The sequence below is a fragment of the Columba livia genome, chromosome 1, assembly GCF_036013475.1.
Source record: "Columba livia isolate bColLiv1 breed racing homer chromosome 1, bColLiv1.pat.W.v2, whole genome shotgun sequence".
NCBI classification, from domain to species: domain Eukaryota; kingdom Metazoa; phylum Chordata; class Aves; order Columbiformes; family Columbidae; genus Columba; species Columba livia.
This window is the reverse complement of record NC_088602.1, coordinates 1,219,140-1,239,986: the sequence shown is the minus strand read 5'-3', so window position 1 is coordinate 1,239,986 and position 20,847 is coordinate 1,219,140. Positions and strand designations below refer to the sequence as shown.

The window sequence follows — 20,847 nt, the reverse complement described above, 5'->3', positions numbered from 1 at the left end:
TTGAATCACCGATACCCCACGGGTCGCAGATGCTCCTGGGGGGTCACAGCCCCCCACCCCGAGTCACAGATGTACCCGGAGGAGTCACAGATGCCCTGGGGGGACACGTACCCCCCAAACTCGGGTTACAGATGCCCTGGGGGGGATCACAGATGTCCTGGGGGTGTCACAGATGCCCTGGGGGGGGAAGGTACCCCCCAATGAGGGTCGCAGATGCCTGTGGGAGGGGTCACAGATGCCCACGAGTCACAGATGTGCCCGGGGGGGGTCAGAGATGCCGGGGCGGGACCAAGCGGAGGGGGGCGGACACCTCCAGCTGTCAATCAGGCAGCGCCGACCCGCCCCTCCCGGGCCACGCCCCCTTTCCCGTCCTCGTCCTTGTGGGCGTGGCCTCCACTCAGCGCAGGGCGGGGCGTCTCCCACTTCCGGGTCGGCGCGGCCCGGCCGGTCCCGCCGCGTCGGTGTCCCGGTGTGTCCCGGCCGGTCCCGCCGTGTCCCGCCATGTCCACGCTGTTCCCGTCGCTGCTGCCGCGCGTCACCGAGTCCCTGTGGTTCAACCTCGACCGGCCGTGCGTGGACGAGACCGAACTGCAGCAGCAGGAGCAGCAGCACCAGGCCTGGGTGAGCGGGGAGGGAACGGGGAACCGAGGGCAGCGAATTGTTCCCACATCCAACCTCAACCTCCCCTGGCGCAACTTGAGGCCGTTTCCTCTGCTCCTGGCGCTTGTTCCTGGGGAGCAGAGCCCGACCCCCCTGGCTCCAAGCTCCTTTCAGGCAGTTCAGAGATCAGAAGGTCTCCCCTCAGCTCCTGTTCTCCAGCTGAACCCCCAGGTCCCTCAGCCGCTCCATCACACTTGTGCTCCAGCCCCTCACCAGCTCCGTTCCCTTCTCTCCACTCGCTCCAGCACCTCAAGGCCTTTCTTGGCATGAGGGTCCCAAAACTGCCCCCAGGATTGGCGGTTTGTCCCCCCAGGTCCCAGCACAGGGACGGTCACTGCCCTGGTCCCACTGGCCACACCAGTGCTGGTACCAGCCAGGATGCTGTGGCCTCTTGGCCACCTGGGCACACGCTGGCTCATGTTCAGCCGCTGTTGAACCAGCTCTGGGTACAAGACTCCCATCTACAACCCGCCCATGTTGGAGCACATTCCCCCTGGTTCAGCCAGACCACAGAACCCCAGAGTGTCAGGGGTTGAAGGGCCCTGGCAAGCTCATGCAGTGCAATCCCCCCATGGAGCAGGAACACCCAGATGAGGTTACACAGGAAGGTGTCCAGGCGGGTTGGAATGTCTGCACAGAAGGAGACTCCACAACCCCCTGGGCAGCCTGGGCCAGGCTCTGCCACCCTCACCAGGAACAAGTTGCTTCTCAGATTTAAGTGGAACCTCCTGTGTTCCAGTTTGCACCCATTGCCCCTTGTCCTACCATTGGCTGTCACCGAGAAGAGCCTGGCTCCATCCTCCTGACACTCACCCTTTATATATCTGTAAACATTAATGAGTCCCCCCTCAGTGTCCTCTTGTCCAGCTCCAGAGCCCCAGCTCCCTCAGCCTTTCCTCACACGGGAGATGCTCCACTCCCTCCAGCATCTTGGTGGCTGCGCTGGACTCTCTCCAGCAGTTCCCTGTCCTGCTGGAACTGAGGGGCCACAACTGGACACAGGATTCCAGGTGTGGTCTCCCCAGGTCCAGAGACACTGTCCCAGGAGCTGCTCAGCAGATCCCACCCCTGAGGAATCTCCCAGCACTTTGGTTACCAGGCTGGAGACAACCAGGGGAGGGTCAGTGGGACATGAGGCAAAGGTTCTTCCCCAGAGGTGCTGGACACTGAACAGGCTCCCAGGGAGGTGTCACGGCCCAACCTGACAGTGTTCAACAAGAGACTGGACACCGTCCTCAGACACACGGGTGACCTGTGGGGTGTCCTGCGCAGGGACAGACGTTGGGCTCTGTGATCTGTGGGTCCTACCAGCTCAGGATATTCTGCAATTGAGGCGTCACCCAAGATTAAAATCCACTGATTTCCAGGCAATTCTTTCAACTTCTAATCAACAGGCTATGTAGTGTGGGAGAGCGAGATGGAACACCCCGGGGGCTGTGACATAACTCGTGCAGCAAGGTGACCCTTGGCTGTGTCTGCTGGGAACAGCATCTCACACGGGTTTGATGATAAAATAGTCTGTCTTTCCGCTCCTCCCACCCTTTAATCACAGAATCACAGAAGAGTTTGTGTTGAAAAGGACCCTAAGATGATCTGTTCCACCCCCCTGCCATGAGCAGGGACATCTTCACCAGCTCAGGTTGCTCAGAGCCCCGTCCAGCCTGGCCTGGGATGTCTCCAGGGATGGTTCATCTACCACTGAGGAAGATGGGGACAGACTTTTGAGCAGGGCCTGTTGTGACAGGACAAGGGGTGATGGTTTTAAACTAAAGGAGGGAGATTCAGGCTGGACATGAGGAAGAAATTGTTGCCCTGAGGGTGGTGAGAGCCTGGCCCAGGTACCCAGAGAGGTGGTAGATGAACCATCCCTGGAGACATCCCAGGCCAGGCTGGACAATCATTTCTATTTGCTTCTCCTCTCTCATGCTCATTCAGGAGGGAAAGACGTTACCCTGAACTAATATCACCTTTTCACTTGTCCTGCTGCTGGCTCCAGGCTCCTTGAGCAGCTCCTCGTTAATTAATTAAGCTCCATAAGGAGGCAGGCGGTGGTTTCTGCTCTGTGCGTGGGCACCACAGCCCTGAATATGGGGCAAAATCCCATGCGTTTCAATGATTTATTTGATTTGTTTTTAAAGTATCCAGGTGATTAAATTATTGCAATTAAATCATTCCAATCAGTAATTAAACCCCTGGCGCTTGGGTGGGTCTGAGACCCCTTGTTTTGGGCGAGGGTTTTAATTGAGCTTTAATTACCGGCAGCGCTTGTGCTTGTCTGGCTGAACAGAATTTGGGTTATATTTTTGGTGTAAAAACCCAAAAACGTTGTGTTTGGGCTCAGTTTGCCAGCGAGAAGCACTGGAGGGGCTCAGGATGCTCAACCCCCCCTTGACCCCCTTTTTTCTCCCTGTTTACCCTCCGTTTTCCCCCCCCAGCTCCAGAGCATCGCTGAGAAGGACAACAACCTGGTGCCCATTGGGAAACCGGCATCCGAGGTGAGTTCGGCGCCGCAGGGAGGGGACAGGGGTGTCCCCCAGCCCTGTCTGAAGCGCGGGGACACTGTGGGGGTCACATCCCCCCCCAGGCGAGGCGCTGGAGCTGTTGTCCCCACAGCATTATGACGAGGAGGAGGAGGAGGATGACGAGGACGACGAGGACAGCGAGGAGGACTCAGAGGACGACGAAGACATGCAGGACATGGACGAGATGAACGATTATAATGAGTCGCCTGATGATGGGGAGATTAACGAGGTAAATTTGGGCGGGGGGGACACATCCCCCCAGATCCCCACTCTGCTTTGGGGGGGCTCAAACGTTTCCCTGCCGCAGGTGGACATGGAGGGGGCAGAGCAGGACCAGGACCAGTGGATGATCTGAGCCAGAGGTTTGGGGGAGCCTGAGCCCCCCTAACGGTGGCGGAACCCTCGGGGAGCGTTTTGGTGCCGGGGGGGGCGCAGGGTGAAGCTGCGGGGGGGTGCAGAGCAATGCTGGGGAAGCATGTGGTGTATTTTCTTAATAAACTCAGTTTTTCAGAAACGGGCACAAGGCCCCACACACCCTGTTTAACGGGGGCCCCGGTGCACCCCGGTGTCCCCGCCGGGCACCGGGTCGCCATCCCCGGCATAGCGCAGCTCGGCGATGCCGTCGGGGATGGCAGGGAAGTACTCGAGGCTGGCGCGGTGCAGGCGGCAGCGGTACCGGCCGCAGGTTTTGGCGTACTGCAGGAAATGGGGCGCGCCGGGGAACAGGACGTTGTCGGCCAGGACGGTGGCCCCCGGCGCCAGCAGCCGGTGAGTCTCCAGCAGCCGCAGGTCCCGCAGGTACCAGCACTTGCGGTGATCCATGAAGACAAAATCCACCTGGGCCAGGCCGTGGTGCTGCTGCAGCCACGGGATCACCGCGTCCGTGGGGCCCACGATCAACTCCACCTGCACCAGATCCTGCTCAGTGTCACCATATCGGGGTCCCCCCCGGTGTACCCCCCCCCCGCCCCGGTGCTCACCGTGCGCTCGTCGAAGCCAGCCAGCCGGATCACCTTCTCGGCCACGGCGCCGTGGCGCGGTTCCACCGCCACGGTGTAGAGCCGGGCGCCCGGCGGCAGCCCTGCTGCCAGCAGCACCGCGCCGTAGCCAAGGTGGGTGCCCAGCTCCAGCACCCGCCGCGGCGCCCGCTCCGCCAGCAGCCGCTCCACGATCCGCCCTGCGGGGCCACCGAGTCCTCAGGGACACAGCGGGGACACCGGGGGCCGTGTCACCCCCTCCCCATGTCCCCCCTCCCCCGGGGGTCCCCTGGTGCCAAGAGGGGCAGGATGGAGGGGAACGGTTGCGCCAGAGCTGCCTTGTCCCCCTGGCACTTGGGGGCACAAAGTCCTGACCTGGTGCTGTGACCGTAGCAGTAGTGCCGCGGCTGTGCTAACGCTGTTATGGCCACACCAACAGTGCCACAGCTGTGCTGATGACACTGAGGCTGTGCCAACGGTGCTGTGGTCGTGCCAGCGGTGCCGTGGCCACACCGATGGTGTCACGGCTGTGTCAATGGTGCCGTGGCCGTGCTGGTGCTGCCACAGCTGTGCCAATGATGCTATGGCTGGCACTAATGGTGTCATGACCATGCCGTGGCCATACCAGCAGTGCTGGGGCCTCAGCAATGGTGTCATGGCCAGGTCCACAGAGCTGCAGTGGTGCCAATGACACCGTGGCCGTGCTGATGGTGTCACGGCCGTATCAACACCGGAACAGCCGTGCCAGCAATGTTAATGGTGACACTGCCGTGCCAATTATACTGTGGCCATACCAACAGTGCCATGGCCATGCCAATGATGCCATGGCTGTGCCAGGGGTGCCACAGCTGTGTCAATAATGCCATGGCCACACTAACAGTGCTATAGCCATGCCAGCAGTGCCATGGCTGTGCCATTGGTGCAGTGGCCACACCAGCAGTGCCATGGCTGTGCCAATGGCACCGTGACCATGCCAACCATGCCGTGGTTATATGAGCAGTGCCATGGCCACACCAACAGTGCCACAGCTGTGCCAGTGGTGCTGTGGCCATGCCAGCAATGTCACTGCTGTGCCAATGGTACCATGGCCGCACCAGCAGTGCCATGGCTGGGGTGGTGGTGCCACAGTTGTGCCATTGGTGTCGTGGCCATGCCAATGATGCCACAGCCATGCCGGCAGTGCCATGGCCACACCAGTGGCGTCATGGCCATCTCAACAGTGCCACAGCAATGCCAACAGTGTCATGGCCATACCAATGGTGCCATGGCTGTGCTGGTGGTGTTGTGGCCGTGCCAATGATACCATGGCCGTGCCAACCGTGCCACTGCCCTGCCAATAGTGCCATGGCCACACCAACAGTGCCATGGCTGTGCCAATGGCGCCGTGACCATGCCAACCACACCATGGCCATACCAACAGTACCATGGCCACACCAATGGTGTCAGGGCTGTGCCAATGATACCATGGCCATACCAACAATGCCATAGCCAAATCAATTGCACCACAGCTTTACCATCGCTGCTGTGGCCATGCCAATGACACCATGTCTGTGCCAACAGTGCCATAGCCGTGCCAATGACGCCACGACCACGCCGCCAGCGCCACGGCCTCACCGGTGGTGCCGCAGCCGTGCCATAGACCGCTCTCACCTTTGACGGGCCCCACGCAGCTCAGGTGCTCGTGGCGGCAGCTCCAGCGGTCGAAGGTGCTGAGGACGTGCCGGGGGTCGCCAGGCACCGCGTGCGCCAGCAGGTACTGGAAGGCGCGGTGCTCACGGGGGACGCCGCTCAGGCGGTCGCGCAGCCAGAGCCGCAGCACCGCGCGGTACAGCAGCGCCAGGTAGTGCCGGTAGCGCAGCAGGAGGGTGAGGAGCAGCGGGACGAAAGCCAGAGCGATGGCCGGGGACACCATGGCCGAGGGGTCCCCTGGGGAGCTGGTGTGTTGGGGACACGTGTGGCACGAGCTGGAAGGGGGTGGCGCAGGGGGAACCGTCCGGCGCAGCCCTTGGTTTTGCTGGCCCCGTGATGCAAACTCTGCACCACACACCCTACGGCAGAAAATATGCACCCAAAAAATCCGCGACCCACGCGCTGCACCCCAAAATCTGCACCCCGCGTTCAGCACCCCAAAGCGTGCACCCCAGAACCTGCGCCCAAAAACATGCACCCAAAAGGCTGCGCCCAAAAACCTGCGCCCCAGGATGTGCGCCCCGCACCCCTCAACCTGCAGCCCAAAACCTGCACCTCCAAATCTGCACCCAAAATCTGTGCTCCAAAATGTGCACCTCAAAACGTGTGCCCCAAAACCTGCACCCCCAAATCTGGACCCAAAATCTATGCCCTAAAATGTGCACCTCAAGACCTGTGCCCAAAACCTACAGCACACACCCTGCACCCCTCAACCTGCACCTCAAAACCTGCACCCCAAAACCTGCACCCCCCAAATCTGGACCCAAATCTATGCCCCAAAATGTGCACCTCAAAACCTGTGCCCAAAACCTGCACCCCAAAACCCTCACCCCACACTCTGTGCCCCAAAATGTGCACCTCAATACCTGCACCCCAAAGCATGCACCCCATACCCTGCACCCCAAAACCTGTGCCCCAAATCCTGTAGCTCACAATCTGCACCCACACCCTTCACCCCGAAACCTGCACCCCAAAACCCTCACTCCACACCCTGCACCCCAAAACCTACACTCAAAATGTGTGCCCAAAAATCAGTGCCCCAAGATCTGCACCCCAAAACATGCACCGCAAAACCTGCACCCCAGAATGTGCACCCTGCACCCCTCAACCTGCACCCCAAAATGTGCCCCTTAAAATGTGCAGCCCCACGTTCTGCACCCCAAAACCTGTGCCGCACACCCTCACCCCAAAACCTGCACCCAAAAACATGCACCCAAAAATCTGCACCCACACCCTCCACCCCAAAACCTGTGACACACCCCTATGCCTTATAACCTGCACCCCAAAACATGCACCCCACACCCCAAACCCTGTGCCCCAAAATGTGCACCTCAAAACCTGCACCCACACCCTGCACCCCAAAACCAACACCCTGAAACTTGCACCCCAAAACCTGCACCTTACACCCTGTGCCCCAAAACCAGCACCCCAAAGCTTTTGCTGCAAAATGTGCACCCTGCACCCCAAAACCTGTGCCACACACCCTCATCCCAACACCCGTACCCAAAAACATGCGCCCCAAAATCTACACCCCATAATCTGCACCCACACACTGCACCCCAAAACCAGCACCCCACACCCTGCACCCCAAAACCTGTGTCCTGAAGCCTGCAACCCAAAATGTGCACCTCAAAACCTGTGCAACGCACCCGCACCCCAACACCTGCACCCACAAACATGCACCCGAAGTGTGCATCCCATATCCTGCACCCCAAAACCTGCACCCGCCCCCTGCACTGTTGGGGGTCCCCAGCCACACCGAGGGGACAGAGCCGGTGGCACCCACCTGAGAGCTGCTGTGGGGAGCGGGCAGAGTGCGGGGGGGATCAGGATCAGGACCCGGGACTCAGAATCAGGACACAGGCAGGATCAGGATCCAGGACTCAGAATCAGGACACAGGCAGGATCAGGATCCAGGACTCAGAATCAGGACACAGGCAGGATCAGGATCCAGGACTCAGAATCAGGACTCAGGCAGGATCAGGACTCAGAATCCAGGATTCAGGATCCAGGACTCAGGATCCAGGACATAGGCAGGATCAGGATCCAGGACTCAAGCAGGATCAGGATCCAAGACTCAGGATCCAGGACAGAGGCAGGATCAGGATCCAGAACTCAAGATCCAGGACTCAGGCAGGATCAGGATCCAGGACTCAGGCAGGATCAGGGCTTGAGATCCAGGACTTGAGATCCAGGACTCAGGCAGGATCAGGACTCAGAATCCAGGATTCAGGATCCAGGACTCAAGCAGGATCAGGATCCAAGACTCAGGATCCAGGACAGAGGCAGGATCAGGATCCAGAACTCAAGATCCAGGACTCAGGCAGGATCAGGACTCAAGATCCAGGACTCAGGCAGGATCAGGATCCAGGACGCAGGCAGGATCAGGACTCAAGATCCAGGACTCAGGCAGGATCAGGATCCAGGACTCAGAATCAGGACTCAGGCAGGATCAGGACTCAGGATCAGGACTCTGGATCAGGACTCTGGATCAGGACTCAGGCAGGATCAGGACTCAGGCAGGCTGCAGGGAGGGTGCAGGACACAGGACCCAGGCAGGATCAGGACTCAGAATCCAGGACTCAGGATCCAGGACTCAAGCAGGATCAGGATCCAGGACTCAGAATGAGGACTCGGGCAGGATCAGGACTCGAGATCTAGGACTCAAGGTCCAAGACTCAGGCAGGATCGGGACTCAGAATCCAAGATTCAGGATCCAGGACTCAGGCAGGATCAGGATTCAGGACTCAGGATCCAGGACACAGGCAGGATCAGGATCCAGGACTCAGAATCAGGACTCAGGCAGGATCCAGGACTTAGGACTCAGGATCCAGGACGCAGGCAGGATCAGGATCCAGGACTCAGAATCAGGACTCTGGCAGTATCCAGGACTCAGGATCCAGGACTCAGGCAGGATCAGGACTCAGGATCAGGACTCAGGATCAGGACTCAGGCAGGCTGCAGGCAGGGTGCAGGACACAGGACCCAGGCAGGATCAGGACTCAGAATCCAGGACTCAGGATCCAGGACACAGGCAGGATCAGGACATAGGCAGGATCAGCACCCAGTACATGGGATCAGGACTCAGGCAGGATCAGGACTCAAGATCCAGGACTCAGGACTCAGGCAGGAGCAGGCAGGATCCAGGGAGCAGGACTGAGGACCCAGGACTCAGGACCCAGACCCAGCGTCAGGCAGAGGCCGCTGGGCCGGCAGCCCCGGCGCTGCCGCTCAATTATTGATGGTGGCACCGCGGCTGCAGCAGCTCCGGTTACTGGGGACCAGTTACCGACGGGGGCGGGGAAGTTGGTCCCTGTACAGGGACTGGGGGCTGATAATGGGGGCTGATACTGGGGCTGGGGTCCCCATACTGGGGCTGGGGTCTGATACTGGAACTGGGGTTCCCATACTGGGGCTGGGATCTGATGCCCCATACTGGGGCTGGGGTCCCCATACTGGGACTGGGGTCCCGATGCTGGAACTGGGGTCCACATACTGGAACTGGGGTCCCCATACTGGAACTGGGGTCTGATACTGGGACTGGGGTCCCCATACTGGAACTGAGGTTCCCATACTGGGACCGGGGTCTGATACTGGGGCTGGGATCCCCATACTGGGGCTGGGGTCCCCATACTGGGACTGGGGTCTGATACTGGGGCTGGGATCTCCATACTGGGACTGGGGTCCCCATACTGGGGCTGGGGTCCCTATGCTGGGACTGGGGGCTGGTACTGGAACTGGGGTCCCCATACTGGAACTGGGGTCCCCATACTGGGACTGGGGTCTGATACTGGGGCTGGGATCCCCATACTGGGGCTGGTGTCTGATACTGGAACTGGGGTTCCCATACTGGGACTGGGGTCTGATACTGGGGCTGGGATCCCCATACTGGGACTGGTGTCTGATACTGGAACTGGGGTTCCCATACTGGGACTGGGGTCCCTATACTGGGGCTGGGAGCTGGTACTGGAGCTGGGGTCCCCATACTGGAACTGGGGTCTGATATGGGGCTGGGGGCAGTGGGAGTACTGGGGAATTACTGGGTAGCGCTGGGGGGTCACCAGGAAGCACTGGGGAGTTAGTGGGGGGCACTGGGGGATCACCAGGAGGCACTGGGGAGTTACTGGGGAACACTGGGGGTCACCAAGGGCACTAGAGGGGCAATAGGAGCACTGGGGGTTCACTGGTGGGCACTGGGGGATACTGGGGGAACTGGGAGCAATGAGGGAACTGGGGGTCACTGGGAGCACTGGGGGTCACTGGGGGGGACTGGGGAGTTATTGGGAGCAGTGGGTGAACTGGGGGTACTGGGGGTCACTGGAAGCATTGGGGGACATTGGGGGGCACTAGAAGCACTGGGGTTCACTGGGGGTTATTGGGGGTTACTGGGAGCAATGGGAGAACTGGGGATACTGAGGGCCACTGGGAGCATCGGGGTTCACTGGGGGGGACATTGGGGGGCACTGGGAGCACTGGGGGGCACAAGGGGTTGCTGGGGGGGTCACTGGGAGCAATGGGAGAACTGGGGATACTGGGTGGCACTGGGAGCACTGGGAGGCACTGGGGGGTTGCTGGAGGGAACTGGGGAGGGTCACTGGGAGGCACTGAGGAGTTAGTGGGGAATACTGGGGGTCACTGGGGGTACTAGGAGCACTGGGGGCTCACGGGGGGGCACTGGGGGAGCTACTGGGGGAACTGGGAGCAATGGGAGCACGGGGGGGACATTGGGGAGCACTAGGGGGCACCAGGGGGTTACTGGGGGGCACTGGGGGTTCACTGGGGGGCACTGGGGGGGACATTGGGGAGCACTGGGGGGCACCAGGGGGTTACTGGGGGGCACTGGGGGTTCACTGGAGGCACTGGGGGGGACATTGGGGAGCCCTGGGGGGCACCAGGGGGTTACTGGGGGGCACTGGGGGAACTGGGGTCACCGGGGGGGGTCACTGGGGGGTCACGGGAGCGACACCTGCGCGCACGCGCCCCCCCGCGCGCCGCCGCCCCGGCGCCACGCGCGCAGACACACACACACACACACACACACACACACACACACACACACACACACACACACACACACACACACACACACGCGCGCGGGGAGGGGCGGCGCGTGCCGGCGCCCACGTGACCGGCGCCCCGTCACGCGCGCGCGTCGCCCACAGCCGCGTGACACGGCCCGCGCGCGACCCCGCGCCCAACAAAGCCCGCGCGCCCCCGCACGCCCCCCCCCCCCCCCCCGCGCGCTGATTGGCCGCCCGCCACGCTGCGGCACCGCCCACCTCTCCTTCCCCATTGGCTCTTTCCGCCGAGCCACGTGACGGCGGATCACAAGGTCGGCGGGGCGGTGGCTCCGCCCCCTCCCGCTCCCCCGTCACGTGAGCGGGGCGGCCGGGCCCCTCCCGGACAGCGCCGGGGCCGCCGCTCGCCATGGGCTGCTGCTACAGCAGCGAGGCCGAGGCCTCCGACCAGGTGCGCCCGGGGCCGCCGCGGGGAGCCCGGGGCCGGCGGGGACCGGGGCCGTGGGCTGGGGGGGCGGGGGGTGCGGCCCGTTCCCGCTACGCGCCGGCCCGTCCCGTAGGCCGCGGCCCCGCCGTGCTGGAGACACGACGCGGGGGGCGGCCCGGCCGCTCCCGCCCTGTCCCCGTTCCCCTCCCGGTGCTCCCGGGGTGGGCGTTCCCGGGACACCCCCCGGTCCTCCCCCGCTCCTCTCCAGGAGTCTCGGCCGCCCCGTGACAGCAGCAGCGGAGCCGCCGCCTCCCGGTCCTGCCGGTGCCCACCCGGGTTTGGGGGCTCTGGCCTTGCCGTGGCCCCGCTGCTGCGCGGGGAGCCGCGGACTCCCGCGCGAACCCCCTCCGGGTCCGGTGGCTCCGGAGCCGCTGTCACCGTCCCCAGAGGAACCCGCTGGCCCCGTCCCCACCGCGACCCATCTCCCTGCCATCGTTGTTTCCACTGCCAGAGTGTTCCTGCTCGTCACCTCTTCAATGTCCCTTTTTCCTGCCATTTCTCCCCCTGGGTGACACGTCCCGACCCCGCAGCCCCCATGGTGGGATCGGTGCCAGCGGCTCCTTCCCAGGGCAGCAGCGTCGCCATCTCCGCCAAGCGGCTCCTGCAAAACCAGAGCTGTCACCTGTCTGGCGGAAACTTAATCCCCGTGTCCCGCCCATGGAGTCAGTCCCTGACAGCTCGTCCCTGTGGGGCAGCACGGGGGACCTGCGTGACATTTGGGGGCTCTGCACCCCTAAAACTGGCAGAGGGGGATGTGTCCTGTAGTTCTGCTCCCTCTGAGAAGCCTCCTCTATGGGGGGAAGTGACTGGGGGGGTTCACCCAGCTGGGTGTTTGGGGGGTGAGGCCGTGGCAGGTGGGTTTGGGGTGCAATGGGTGCGTCCCCGTTAGCCCCACGTGTTTGGGTCGGTTGGTGCTGGTGTGTTGGGGATATTCCACTAGGGGGTTGGGAAGAACAGAGGAATTGGGGAAAAGGAGCCTGGGCACGACCTCGGCACAGCCGGAGTGACACGGGGGCTGAGCCTTCTCTTGCTGTTTGTCCCCTCCCCAGGAAGAAGAGACGAAGCGGCTGCTGGAGCCGGCGGCCACCCCGCCCAAGGTGCTGAACGGCGCTGAGCAGAGTTACCACAGCCTCCCCTCGGCACGCACCGACGAGCAGGCCATGCTCTCCTCCATCCTCGCCAAAACCGCCATGTAAGCCATACACAGCTCCCCCAGCTCTGGTTTGAGCCCCCAGGCTGGGGGGCAGGGGCTGGGGAAGCAGAGTGGGGTGAGCAAGTGAATCTGTGGGGTCAGCAGGGGTTTGGAAAAGCCCCTCAAGATCATCAGTCCAACCAAAACCCACCCCCGGTGCTGCCCCATGTCCTGAGAACCTCCTGTCCGTCTGTCCAGCCCTCCAGGGCTGGTGACTCCAGCACTGCCCTGGGCAGCCTGTTCAATGCCCCACAGCCCTTTGGGGAAGAAATTGTTCCCACATCCAACCTCAACCTCCCCTGGCGCAACTTGAGGCCGTTTCCTCTGCTCCTGGCGCTTGTTCCTGGGGAGCAGAGCCCGACCCCCCTGGCTCCAAGCTCCTTTCAGGCAGTTCAGAGATCAGAAGGTCTCCCCTCAGCTCCTGTTCTCCAGCTGAACCCCCAGGTCCCTCAGCCGCTCCATCACACTTGTGCTCCAGCCCCTCACCAGCTCCGTTCCCTTCTCTCCACTCGCTCCAGCACCTCAAGGCCTTTCTTATCCTCAGGGGTGGGGGGGACGTGACAAACCCCCAGCAGGACCCGCTGTTTTGTGTCCCCACAGCAACATCATCGACGTGTCAGCCGCGGACTCGCAGGGCATGGAGCAGCACGAGTACATGGACCGAGCGCGGCAGTACAGGTGGGCCCATCCCCGCGCCCCGGTGCTTGTCCCCATGTCCCAGCGCTGACCTGTCACCGCTGTCCCCCGGCAGCACGCGCCTGGCCATGCTGAGCAGCTCGCTGCCGCACTGGAAGAAGCTGCCGCTGCTGCCGTCTCTCACCAACCAGCCGCACCAAGTCCTGGCCAGCGACCCCGTCCCCTTCGCAGACCTGCAGCAGGTGAGGGGCTGGGGACAGCTTGGGGTCCCCTCGGTGTTCCCCGGGGGGCAACGGTGACATCCTCACTGGCTGGGGGCTGGTTTTGGCAGCCTGGCTGTGCCCCAGAGTCCCTGGCGGCTGCTCCCACTGTCCTTAGCTCAGCGCAGCCGTGCTGGGGGAGCGGGGGTGCTGTGGGGACATGGTGACCCTGCCGGGGGAGTGAGGACACCATGGACACACGGTGACCATGCCAGGGCGGTGGGGACGCTGTGGGGACACCGCGGTTGTGCCAGGGTGCTGCGGGCAGGGAGGGGTCCCAGTGCCGGTGGGGGATGTTGTAGCCAACGCGGAAAGATCCGGAGCTCCAGGTGGCACCGTGGGGATTTGTTAGTCCTGAAGGCAAAGCTGAGTCAGGGGTGCAGGCAGCGCAGGCAGCGGGTGCAGGCAGCAGGTGAATGCAGCAGGTGAATGCAGCAGGTGAATGCAGCAGGTGAATGCAGCAGGTGAATGCAGCAGGTGAATGCAGCAGGTGAATGCAGCAGGTGAATGCAGCGGGTGAATGCAGCAGGTGCAGGCAGCAGGTGAATGCAGCAGGTGCAGGCAGCGCAGGCAGCAGGTGAATGCAGCAGGTGAATGCAGCAGGTGCAGGCAGCGGGTGAATGCAGCAGGTGAATGCAGCAGGTGCAGGCAGCGCAGGCAGCGGGTCAATGCAGCAGGTGCAGGTAGCGGGTGAATGCAGCAGGTGCAGGTAGCGGGTGAATGCAGCAGGTGAATGCAGCAGGTGCAGGCAGCACAGGCAGCGGGTGAATGCAGCAGGTGCAGGTAGCGGGTGAATGCAGCAGGTGCAGGTAGCGCAGGCAGCAGGTGAATGCAGCAGGTGCAGGCAGCAGGTGAATGCAGCAGGTGAATGCAGCAGGTGCGGGCAGCACAGGCAGCAGGTGAATGCAGCAGGTGCAGGCAGCACAGGCAGCGGGTGAATGCAGCAGGTGAATGCAGCAGGTGCAGGCAGCAGGTGAATGCAGCAGGTGCAGGCAGCACAGGCAGCGGGTGAATGCAGCAGGTGAATGCAGCAGGTGCGGGCAGCAGGTGAATGCAGCAGGTGCAGGCAGCGCAGGCAGCAGATGCAGGTAGTGTAGGCAGTGCCAGGCAGCAGGTGAATGAATGCGGTGGGTGCAGGCAGCATGGGCGGCAAGTGCAGGCAGTGGGCACAGGCAGTGCAGGCAGCACAGGCAGCAGGCACAGGCAACATGGGTGGTAGGTGTAGGCAGTGCAGGCAGCACATGCAGGCAGCACAGGCAGTAGATACAGGCAGTGGATGCAGGCAGCACAGGCAGTGGAGGCGGCACAGGCAGTAGATACAGGCAGTGCAGGCAGCAAGTGGGCGGTAGGTACAGGCAGCGCAAGCACTGGGTGCAGGCAGTACAGGCAGTACAGGCAGTGCAGGCAGTACAGGCAGTACAGGCAGTACAGGCAGTACAGGCAGTGCAGGCAGTACAGGCAGTACAGGCAGCAGCTCCGTGCCCCACACAGGATCCCCGGGCAGCGGAGGGGCTGTGGGGCAGCGGGGGGGGCTCTGGGGCAGGGGGGGGCTGTGGGGCAGCGGGGGGGCTCTGGGGCAGGGGGGGGCTGTGGGGCGGCGGGGGGGGGCTGTGGGGCGGCGGGGGGGCTGTGGGGCAGCAGGGGGGGCTCTGGGGCAGGGGGGGGCTGTGGGGCAGCGGAGGGGCTGTGGGGCAGCGGGGGGCTGTGGGGCAGTGGGGGGGGGCTGTGGGGCAGCGGGGGGGCTGTGGGGCAGCGGGGGGGCTGTGGGGCAGTGGGGGGGGGCTGTGGGGCAGCGGGGGGGCTCTGGGGCAGCGGGGGGGCTGTGGGGCAGTGGGGGGGGGCTGTGGGGCAGCGGGGGGGCTCTGGGGCAGCGGGGGGGCTGTGGGGCAGTGGGGGGGGGCTCTGGGGCAGCGGGGGGGCTCTGGGGCAGCGGGGGGGCTGTGGGGCAGTGGGGGGGGGCTGTGGGGCAGCGGGGGGGGCTGTGGGGCAGGGGGGGGCTGTGGGGGGGCTGTGGGGTAGCGGGGGGGCTCTGGGGCAGCGGGGGGGCTGTGGGGCAGTGGGGGGGGCTGTGGGGCAGTGGGGGGGGCTGTGGGGGGGCTGTGGGGCAGCGGGGGGGCTGTGGGGCTGTGGGGCAGTGGGGGGGGCTGTGGGGGGGCTGTGGGGCAGCGGGGGGGCTGTGGGGGGGCTGTGGGGTAGCGGGGGGGGCTCTGGGGCAGCGGGGGGGCTGTGGGGCAGCGGAGGGGGCTGTGGGGCAGGGGGGGGCTGTGGGGGGGCTGTGGGGCAGCGGGGGGGCTGTGGGGCAGTGGGGGGGGCTGTGGGGCAGCGCAGGCAGCGTCACCCCGCAGATCCGCTCCCCCGCGCAGGCAGCAGCTGCCGCTGCCCCTTCCCTGCCTGCCAGGGCCGAATTCACTCCCGGCTGTGTTTGGGGGGGTCTCCCCGGTCCCCCAGCCCAGTTGCTGCTGCCCGTGGAGTCACGGGGTTCAGCGCCCCCCCCGGGGGGTTCACCCGCGGGACGTACCGACCCCCCGGGTGGGTTTTGGCGCCCGCAGGTGTCCCGGATCGCTGCCTACGCCTTCAGCGCCCTCTCCCAGATCCGCGTCGACGCCAAAGAAGAACTGGTTGTACAGTTTGGCATCCCCTGAGCCCCCCCCGCCCCGCTGCACCATTTTGGGGGGGTTCTGGTTGGTTGTTTTGGGTTTTGTTTCCCCTCTTTTTGGTCTTTATTTCGCCTCCTCACGGCACCGCGATGGAACTTGTACAGATGCCCCGTTTGCTACTAATCGGCACCACGCTTGTCACCGGCGTGTCCCCCCCCCCGGACCTTCCTCTCCCTCCTGGGGGGTGGGCGGGGGGGTGGGGGTGCGTGGTGGGGGGACACACATGACGCTGCGTCTCGCCAGGATGGCACAAAGGGAACGCCGGCACGGTGAGGCCCCGGCACAGCCAGTGACACTGCGGGGGGGACCCGGTGGCTTCTGTCACTGTCCCCCCCCCCCATTTTTACATGTTTGAACCTTTATTTGGCTGGGTTTGGTTTTTTCTTTTAATTATTATTTTTGGCCACAGTAGATAAATCCACGTTCAGCCGGCGCCCGTCTCCTCTGTCCTGGATGCACGGGGGGGGTGACACGTCCCCCTGTCCCCTCCTGGTGGGGGTGACGGGGATTTTGGGGATGAATGCGCCTTGTTTGGGGACAGCTCTCAGGACAAAGACCCGCAGCTCCGGGGGGGGCTCTGGGTGCTGCTGTTTCCATGTTGCGCCTTGTCCCCTCCAGCCTTTTCCACTGTGTCCCCCTGTGCAAGGAGTGACACGGGGGGGACACAGGTTCCACGACCCCTCCCCAAACAGGCGGCTCAGGGCAGCTCTGGGGGCTGGCGACACCCTGGGGACTTCAGTCCCCTCCTGTGTCCCCCGGCTCCCTCAACCCTGGGGGTGTCACTGTGTCCCTACCTCACTAGGGAGCCAGGGGGGCCGCTCTGCGTCCTGGGCCCCCCCCTTTCTTCTTGCCACGCTGGGCGATGGCCGCGTCCTCGCGGTCCTGTTTTGTCACCGCGCTGAAGTCCAGGGAGGTGAGATGTGACAGCTGGGACAACACGTAGCTCCTTTGCGGGGCGGGGAGAATGAGGTTCGGTGAGGTACAGGGGTCCCCCGAGTCTCCCGGAGGGGGCGCGGGGGGGTTACCTGTAACCCCTGAGCTCCTCCATGGGGTTCCCATGCAGGGTGAGGCGGCGCAGCTGGGGCAGGACCCCCAATTTGTCCACCTCGCCCAGCTCCCCGATGTCATTCCCGTGCAGCTGCAGGCTCTGCAGGGCCCCCAGGGTGCTCAGCACCTGCGGCACCCCCCCCAAAATCAACTGGGGACCCTGGGACCCCCCCGGCAGGGTGGGGAAACTGAGGCAGGGCCCCATACCGGGTGGATGTGCTGGAGGCGGTTGAAGGAGAGGTCGAGCCAGCGCAGCAGCGCGGGGTCCAGGCGCAGCCCCCGCAGGGTGGGGGGCAGCTCCCCCAGCCCCCCCAGCTGGTTGTTGTTGAGGCGCAAGGCCGGGGGGGGCAGCCGGGGGGGCACGGGGCCAGAACGGGGCTGGGTCTGCAGGAGATCTGGGGGGAGACAGGGGGTCCCATGGGTGGGGGGTGCTGGTTCTGGGGTGGGGGGGGCGTGCCCCAGTTGGGGAGTGCAGGTCCTGTGGGGGGGCCCATAGGAGGAATGGGGTTTTGCGGGGGGGGGAGTGGTCACCAGTGGGAGTGGAGGGCCATGATGGGGGGGGTTCCCACTTGGTGCATGGGGTGATGGGGGGGGGTGCCATCATGTGCAGGGGTCCCATGGCAGGGTCCCACTTGGGGAGCAGGAATTCTGGGTGGTGGGGGAGAGTCCCATGTGGGGGGTGTCCTGTGGGAGGGTCCCACGGGGAGAGTTTGGGTCCCATGGGTGGGGGGGGGGGGTGTCTCACAGGGGGTGCTGGTTCCATGGGGTCCCAGTTGGGGAGTGCAGGTTCTGGGGGGGGGGGGTGCCATGGGAGGAATGGGGTCGTGTGTGGGGGGGTGTCACTAGTGGGAGTGGGGTGCCATGGAGGGGTCGCACTTGGGAGCGGGGTCTGGGTTGGGAGGGGTGTCCCATGGTGGGGGGGGTCTCACGGCGGGGAGCAAGGGCTCAAATGGGGGTGGTCTCTAGCGGGGAGGGGGGTTCCCCAGGGGCAGAAGGGTCAGGTGGGGGAGCCTTCAGAGGGACTGGGGTCATAGGAGGGGGGTGTCCCGTGGGGGGGAGCAGGGTCCCATGGTGGGGTCTGGTGGGGGGATCCCACAGGGGAAATGGGGTCCTGTGGGGGCGGTTCCATGGGGGAAATGGGGTTTTGGGGAGGACAAGGGTCCCATGGATGGGTCTCGCAGGTGGAGGGGGGTCATGGGGGTGCGGGGGGTGTCCCATGGTGGGGGGTCCCACAGCGGAGAAGCAGGGTCCTATGCGGGGGGGGGGGTGGTCTCCCACAGGGGACTGGGAGTCCTGAGTGGGGGGGTCTTATAGGAGGGGTCCCATGGGGGGAGTGAGGTCATGGGGTGGTGGGTGTCCCATGGGGGGTCCCATTTGGGGTGTAGGGTCCCACGGGTGAAGGGGGGTCTGGCTGCACCCACCCTTGATGGTGCTGATGTTGCAGAAGGAGAAGTCGAGGGGGGGGCCCAGCTCGGGCTGCTCCTCCCAGGCCAGCATCTCCCTGCCCCCCCCAGTGCTGTGGGGCAGAGCAGGACCCCAGTGCCCACCCCCCCGCCCCACTGTGGGCTTTTGGGTCCTTCCCATCCCCCCGGGGTCCCTTGTGTGTCTCCGCCCCCTGAGTGGGGACCTGTGCCGCCCCCCCCCCCCATACACCCCACAGCGACCCCCTCGCCGCAGCCCCACGCGTGTCCCATTACACCTCCAGGAGCCCCCTCCCCTGGACCACCATACGTGTCCCCATGTCGTCCAGGACCCCCCACCCTTCTCTTTGGCCCCACACGTGTGTGTCCCCCCCACCAGACGCCCTCTCTCCTGGGCCCCCACCTGCGTTCCCCAGAAGCCTTCCCAGCCCCACGGGTGTCTCCCAGGGCCCACTCTCCTTGCCACCCACGCCCCCCGTGTCCCTGTATCACCTCAGGACTCCTTGTCTCTCTCCCAACGCGTGTCCCTGTGTCCCCCAGGACCCTTTCCGCCCCCTCCCCGCGTGTCCCTATGTCCCCCAAGACCCCTCCCGGCCCCCCCGCGTGTCCCTGTGTCCCCCAAGACCCCTCCCGTCCCCTCCCTGTGTTCCCCCAGGTCCCCCCGTGTCCCGGTACCTGCCACCGCCCCCTCCCCACTCGCGTCTCCCCCGTTCCCATGGCAACCCGCTCCCACCGGCTCTCGCGAGACCCGCGCGCCTACAAGGGGCCGCCGGGATCGGTAGTTTCCCTTCGTCCTCCTCGCCACGTGACGCGCCCCACCCCTCAGGCGACCAATAGGGAAGCAGCGGGGGCGGGACAAACCGTTTGAATCCGGGCGGTGGAACGGCCCGGGGGGGGCGGCCCCGGACACGGTACGAGGGGGTCGGGGGTCGGTCGGGACCACGGGGCGGGGACACCGGGGGGCGGAGGTGAGGTGGGGTCTGTCCCCCCCCACTAGCCGACCCCGCACCGGACACAGCAGCGGGGCGGGGGGGTGACCAGCGCGGGGCCTCCCGGGCGCCCCCGTTCGCTTTGCGGCGCTTTGCAGCGCCCGGGGGCCGCGTCCGCTCCACGGGCGCTCCTGCTGCCGCGGGGGCCGGTTTAAAACCCCCTTTCCCGGCCCCCCCCGCCCTGGCCGGGCTCGGGGCGACCCCAGCGCCCCGGGAGGGTCCCCGAGGGACGAGCGACCCCCCCGGTGACAGCGGGGAGGTCCCGGTGCAGTCGGGGGTCTCGCAGCCCCAGCGGCGGGTCCGGTCCCCACGAATCTGTGGCTGCTTGCGGGTGGGGGGCGGAATTTTTGGGTAGCAGCCGGGGGGGGGGTGTGGATCGCACCCCGCCGGGACCCGGTGGGTCGCAGGGAGCGGCGGGGTGACAGCGGCGATGGCCCCCACGGCCGCGTTTTGGGGGGGGCTCATCCCGGTGCGCCCCCCGGCAGCGGCGCCTTTCGGTGCCGTTGCGCCTTTAACTTGCGCGGCCCCGGCGCGGTGACGTGGGGGTGGCCCGGGGCCAGGAAGGGGAACGGGGAACGAACGGGAACCGAGCGTCGCTCCGCCAGCCCCGCCGCAGCCACAACAACTTTTCTTTTGTGCGCGGCCCCCCCGCCGCTCATGGCCCCTTGAACCGCCCCCCCCGCCCCGAGCGCCGCCGAGCGCCCCCGGTAAGACCCGAACAAAGACTTTGATCCCCCTTCTTCCTTGTTTGTTTAAAGAGGGGGGTGGCCAACCTCGCCGCCCCCTCGCCCCCCCCCCCCCCAGCCCCTCGCTGCCCCTCCGGTGTCCACCGACCCCCCCCAAGACGCGACCCCCCCTCCCGCCCCCCCGGCGCCGGGACGCGGGGCGGCCCCGTTGGGTTTGCCAACATCCGGGCGCTCCCGCTCGGGGTGGGCCGCCGTGTCCCCCCCCCCGTCCCCGCCTCCTCCTCCTCCTTCCCGCGCTGGGGGGGTCCTGTGGGTCAGCCCCCCCACCCCACCGACATTTGGGTGTTTCCCCCAGCGGGACCCCCCCCCATGTCCTGTCCCGTCCCGGGGGGGCCGCGGGCACCGGGCCACGGGAGCTCCGGAGCTGCGTAACGCCGCGTTTGGCCGCGGGGGGGGCGCGGCAAAGGGCAGCGCCATGGCCGGCACCAGCACCGGGCTCGGCCCCCCCAACCAGCGCCCCCCACCCGGGTCTCCCCTCCCGGCTCCGAGCGGGGGGGGCGGGTGTTGTTGTCACCGATAGCACCGGTGACGCAGGAGCGGGTCCCA

General features: G+C 65.1%; 4 protein-coding genes across 10 annotated transcripts; 2 read left to right on the top strand and 2 right to left on the bottom strand.

Annotated features, from left to right (window-relative positions):
- The first annotated feature begins 358 nt into the window (after positions 1-358).
- Positions 359-3,705, top strand: ANAPC15 (anaphase promoting complex subunit 15). 2 transcript variants are annotated; one of them, XM_065049735.1, is made up of 4 exons: positions 359-621; positions 3,096-3,155; positions 3,245-3,411; positions 3,490-3,705. In XM_065049735.1, exons 1-3 carry the CDS (start codon positions 502-504, stop codon positions 3,368-3,370), a joined length of 306 nt encoding a protein of 101 aa, XP_064905807.1. In that variant the 5' UTR covers positions 359-501; the 3' UTR covers positions 3,371-3,411; positions 3,490-3,705. The 2 variants fall into 2 exon arrangements, with proteins under 2 accessions (XP_064905807.1, XP_005504446.1); XM_005504389.3 differs by having other exon boundaries at positions 374-621; positions 3,274-3,411.
- A 17-nt stretch (positions 3,706-3,722) lies between these two features.
- LOC102098954 (transmembrane O-methyltransferase homolog) lies at positions 3,723-9,417 on the bottom strand. 3 transcript variants are annotated; one of them, XM_065049731.1, is made up of 5 exons: positions 7,786-9,417; positions 7,635-7,735; positions 5,810-6,093; positions 4,163-4,359; positions 3,723-4,088 (listed from the first exon to the last, which is right to left on the bottom strand). In XM_065049731.1, the coding sequence occupies exons 3-5, from the start codon at positions 6,069-6,071 to the stop codon at positions 3,723-3,725; spliced, it is 825 nt and encodes a 274-aa protein (XP_064905803.1). In that variant the 5' UTR covers positions 6,072-6,093; positions 7,635-7,735; positions 7,786-9,417. The 3 variants fall into 3 exon arrangements, with proteins under 3 accessions (XP_064905803.1, XP_064905801.1, XP_064905802.1); XM_065049729.1 differs by lacking the exon at positions 7,786-9,417 and having other exon boundaries at positions 5,810-6,207; XM_065049730.1 differs by lacking the exon at positions 7,786-9,417 and having other exon boundaries at positions 5,810-6,123.
- Positions 9,418-11,151: 1,734 nt separating this feature from the next.
- Positions 11,152-16,531, top strand: LAMTOR1 (late endosomal/lysosomal adaptor, MAPK and MTOR activator 1). The gene is made up of 5 exons (XM_065049737.1): positions 11,152-11,317; positions 12,403-12,545; positions 13,146-13,223; positions 13,297-13,423; positions 15,991-16,531. The coding sequence occupies exons 1-5, from the start codon at positions 11,276-11,278 to the stop codon at positions 16,081-16,083; spliced, it is 483 nt and encodes a 160-aa protein (XP_064905809.1). The 5' UTR covers positions 11,152-11,275; the 3' UTR covers positions 16,084-16,531.
- LRRC51 (leucine rich repeat containing 51) lies at positions 16,122-20,359 on the bottom strand. 4 transcript variants are annotated; one of them, XM_065049690.1, is made up of 6 exons: positions 19,242-20,301; positions 18,567-18,661; positions 17,353-17,540; positions 17,124-17,245; positions 16,893-17,044; positions 16,122-16,735 (listed from the first exon to the last, which is right to left on the bottom strand). In XM_065049690.1, the coding sequence occupies exons 1-5, from the start codon at positions 20,018-20,020 to the stop codon at positions 16,897-16,899; spliced, it is 1,332 nt and encodes a 443-aa protein (XP_064905762.1). In that variant the 5' UTR covers positions 20,021-20,301; the 3' UTR covers positions 16,122-16,735; positions 16,893-16,896. The 4 variants fall into 4 exon arrangements, with proteins under 4 accessions (XP_064905762.1, XP_064905761.1, XP_064905763.1 ...); XM_065049689.1 differs by having other exon boundaries at positions 17,124-17,272; positions 19,242-20,298; XM_065049691.1 differs by lacking the exon at positions 17,124-17,245 and having other exon boundaries at positions 19,300-20,359.
- Positions 20,360-20,847: the final 488 nt, after the last annotated feature.

Coding starts and splice junctions, on each gene's coding strand:
- ANAPC15 (XM_005504389.3), top strand. CDS start 502: ATGTCCACGCTGTTCCCGTCGCTGCTGCCGCGCGTCACCGAGTCCCTG. Junction 622..3,095: donor AGCAGCAGCACCAGGCCTGG/GTGAGCGGGGAG, acceptor TTCCCCCCCCAG/CTCCAGAGCATCGCTGAGAA. Junction 3,412..3,489: donor ATGATGGGGAGATTAACGAG/GTAAATTTGGGC, acceptor TCCCTGCCGCAG/GTGGACATGGAGGGGGCAGA.
- LOC102098954 (XM_065049731.1), bottom strand. CDS start 6,071: ATGGTGTCCCCGGCCATCGCTCTGGCTTTCGTCCCGCTGCTCCTCACC. Junction 4,360..5,809: donor CTGCGTGGGGCCCGTCAAAG/GTGAGAGCGGTC, acceptor GTGGCCCCGCAG/GGCGGATCGTGGAGCGGCTG. Junction 4,089..4,162: donor CTGGCTTCGACGAGCGCACG/GTGAGCACCGGG, acceptor GATCTGGTGCAG/GTGGAGTTGATCGTGGGCCC.
- LAMTOR1 (XM_065049737.1), top strand. CDS start 11,276: ATGGGCTGCTGCTACAGCAGCGAGGCCGAGGCCTCCGACCAG. Junction 12,546..13,145: donor ATCCTCGCCAAAACCGCCAT/GTAAGCCATACA, acceptor GTGTCCCCACAG/CAACATCATCGACGTGTCAG. Junction 13,424..15,990: donor CCTTCGCAGACCTGCAGCAG/GTGAGGGGCTGG, acceptor TGGCGCCCGCAG/GTGTCCCGGATCGCTGCCTA.
- LRRC51 (XM_065049688.1), bottom strand. CDS start 20,020: ATGAGCCCCCCCCAAAACGCGGCCGTGGGGGCCATCGCCGCTGTCACC. Junction 17,541..18,566: donor CAACATCAGCACCATCAAGG/GTGGGTGCAGCC, acceptor GTCTCCCCCCAG/ATCTCCTGCAGACCCAGCCC. Junction 16,736..16,892: donor CCCCCTGGCTCCCTAGTGAG/GTAGGGACACAG, acceptor CTCCTTGCACAG/GGGGACACAGTGGAAAAGGC.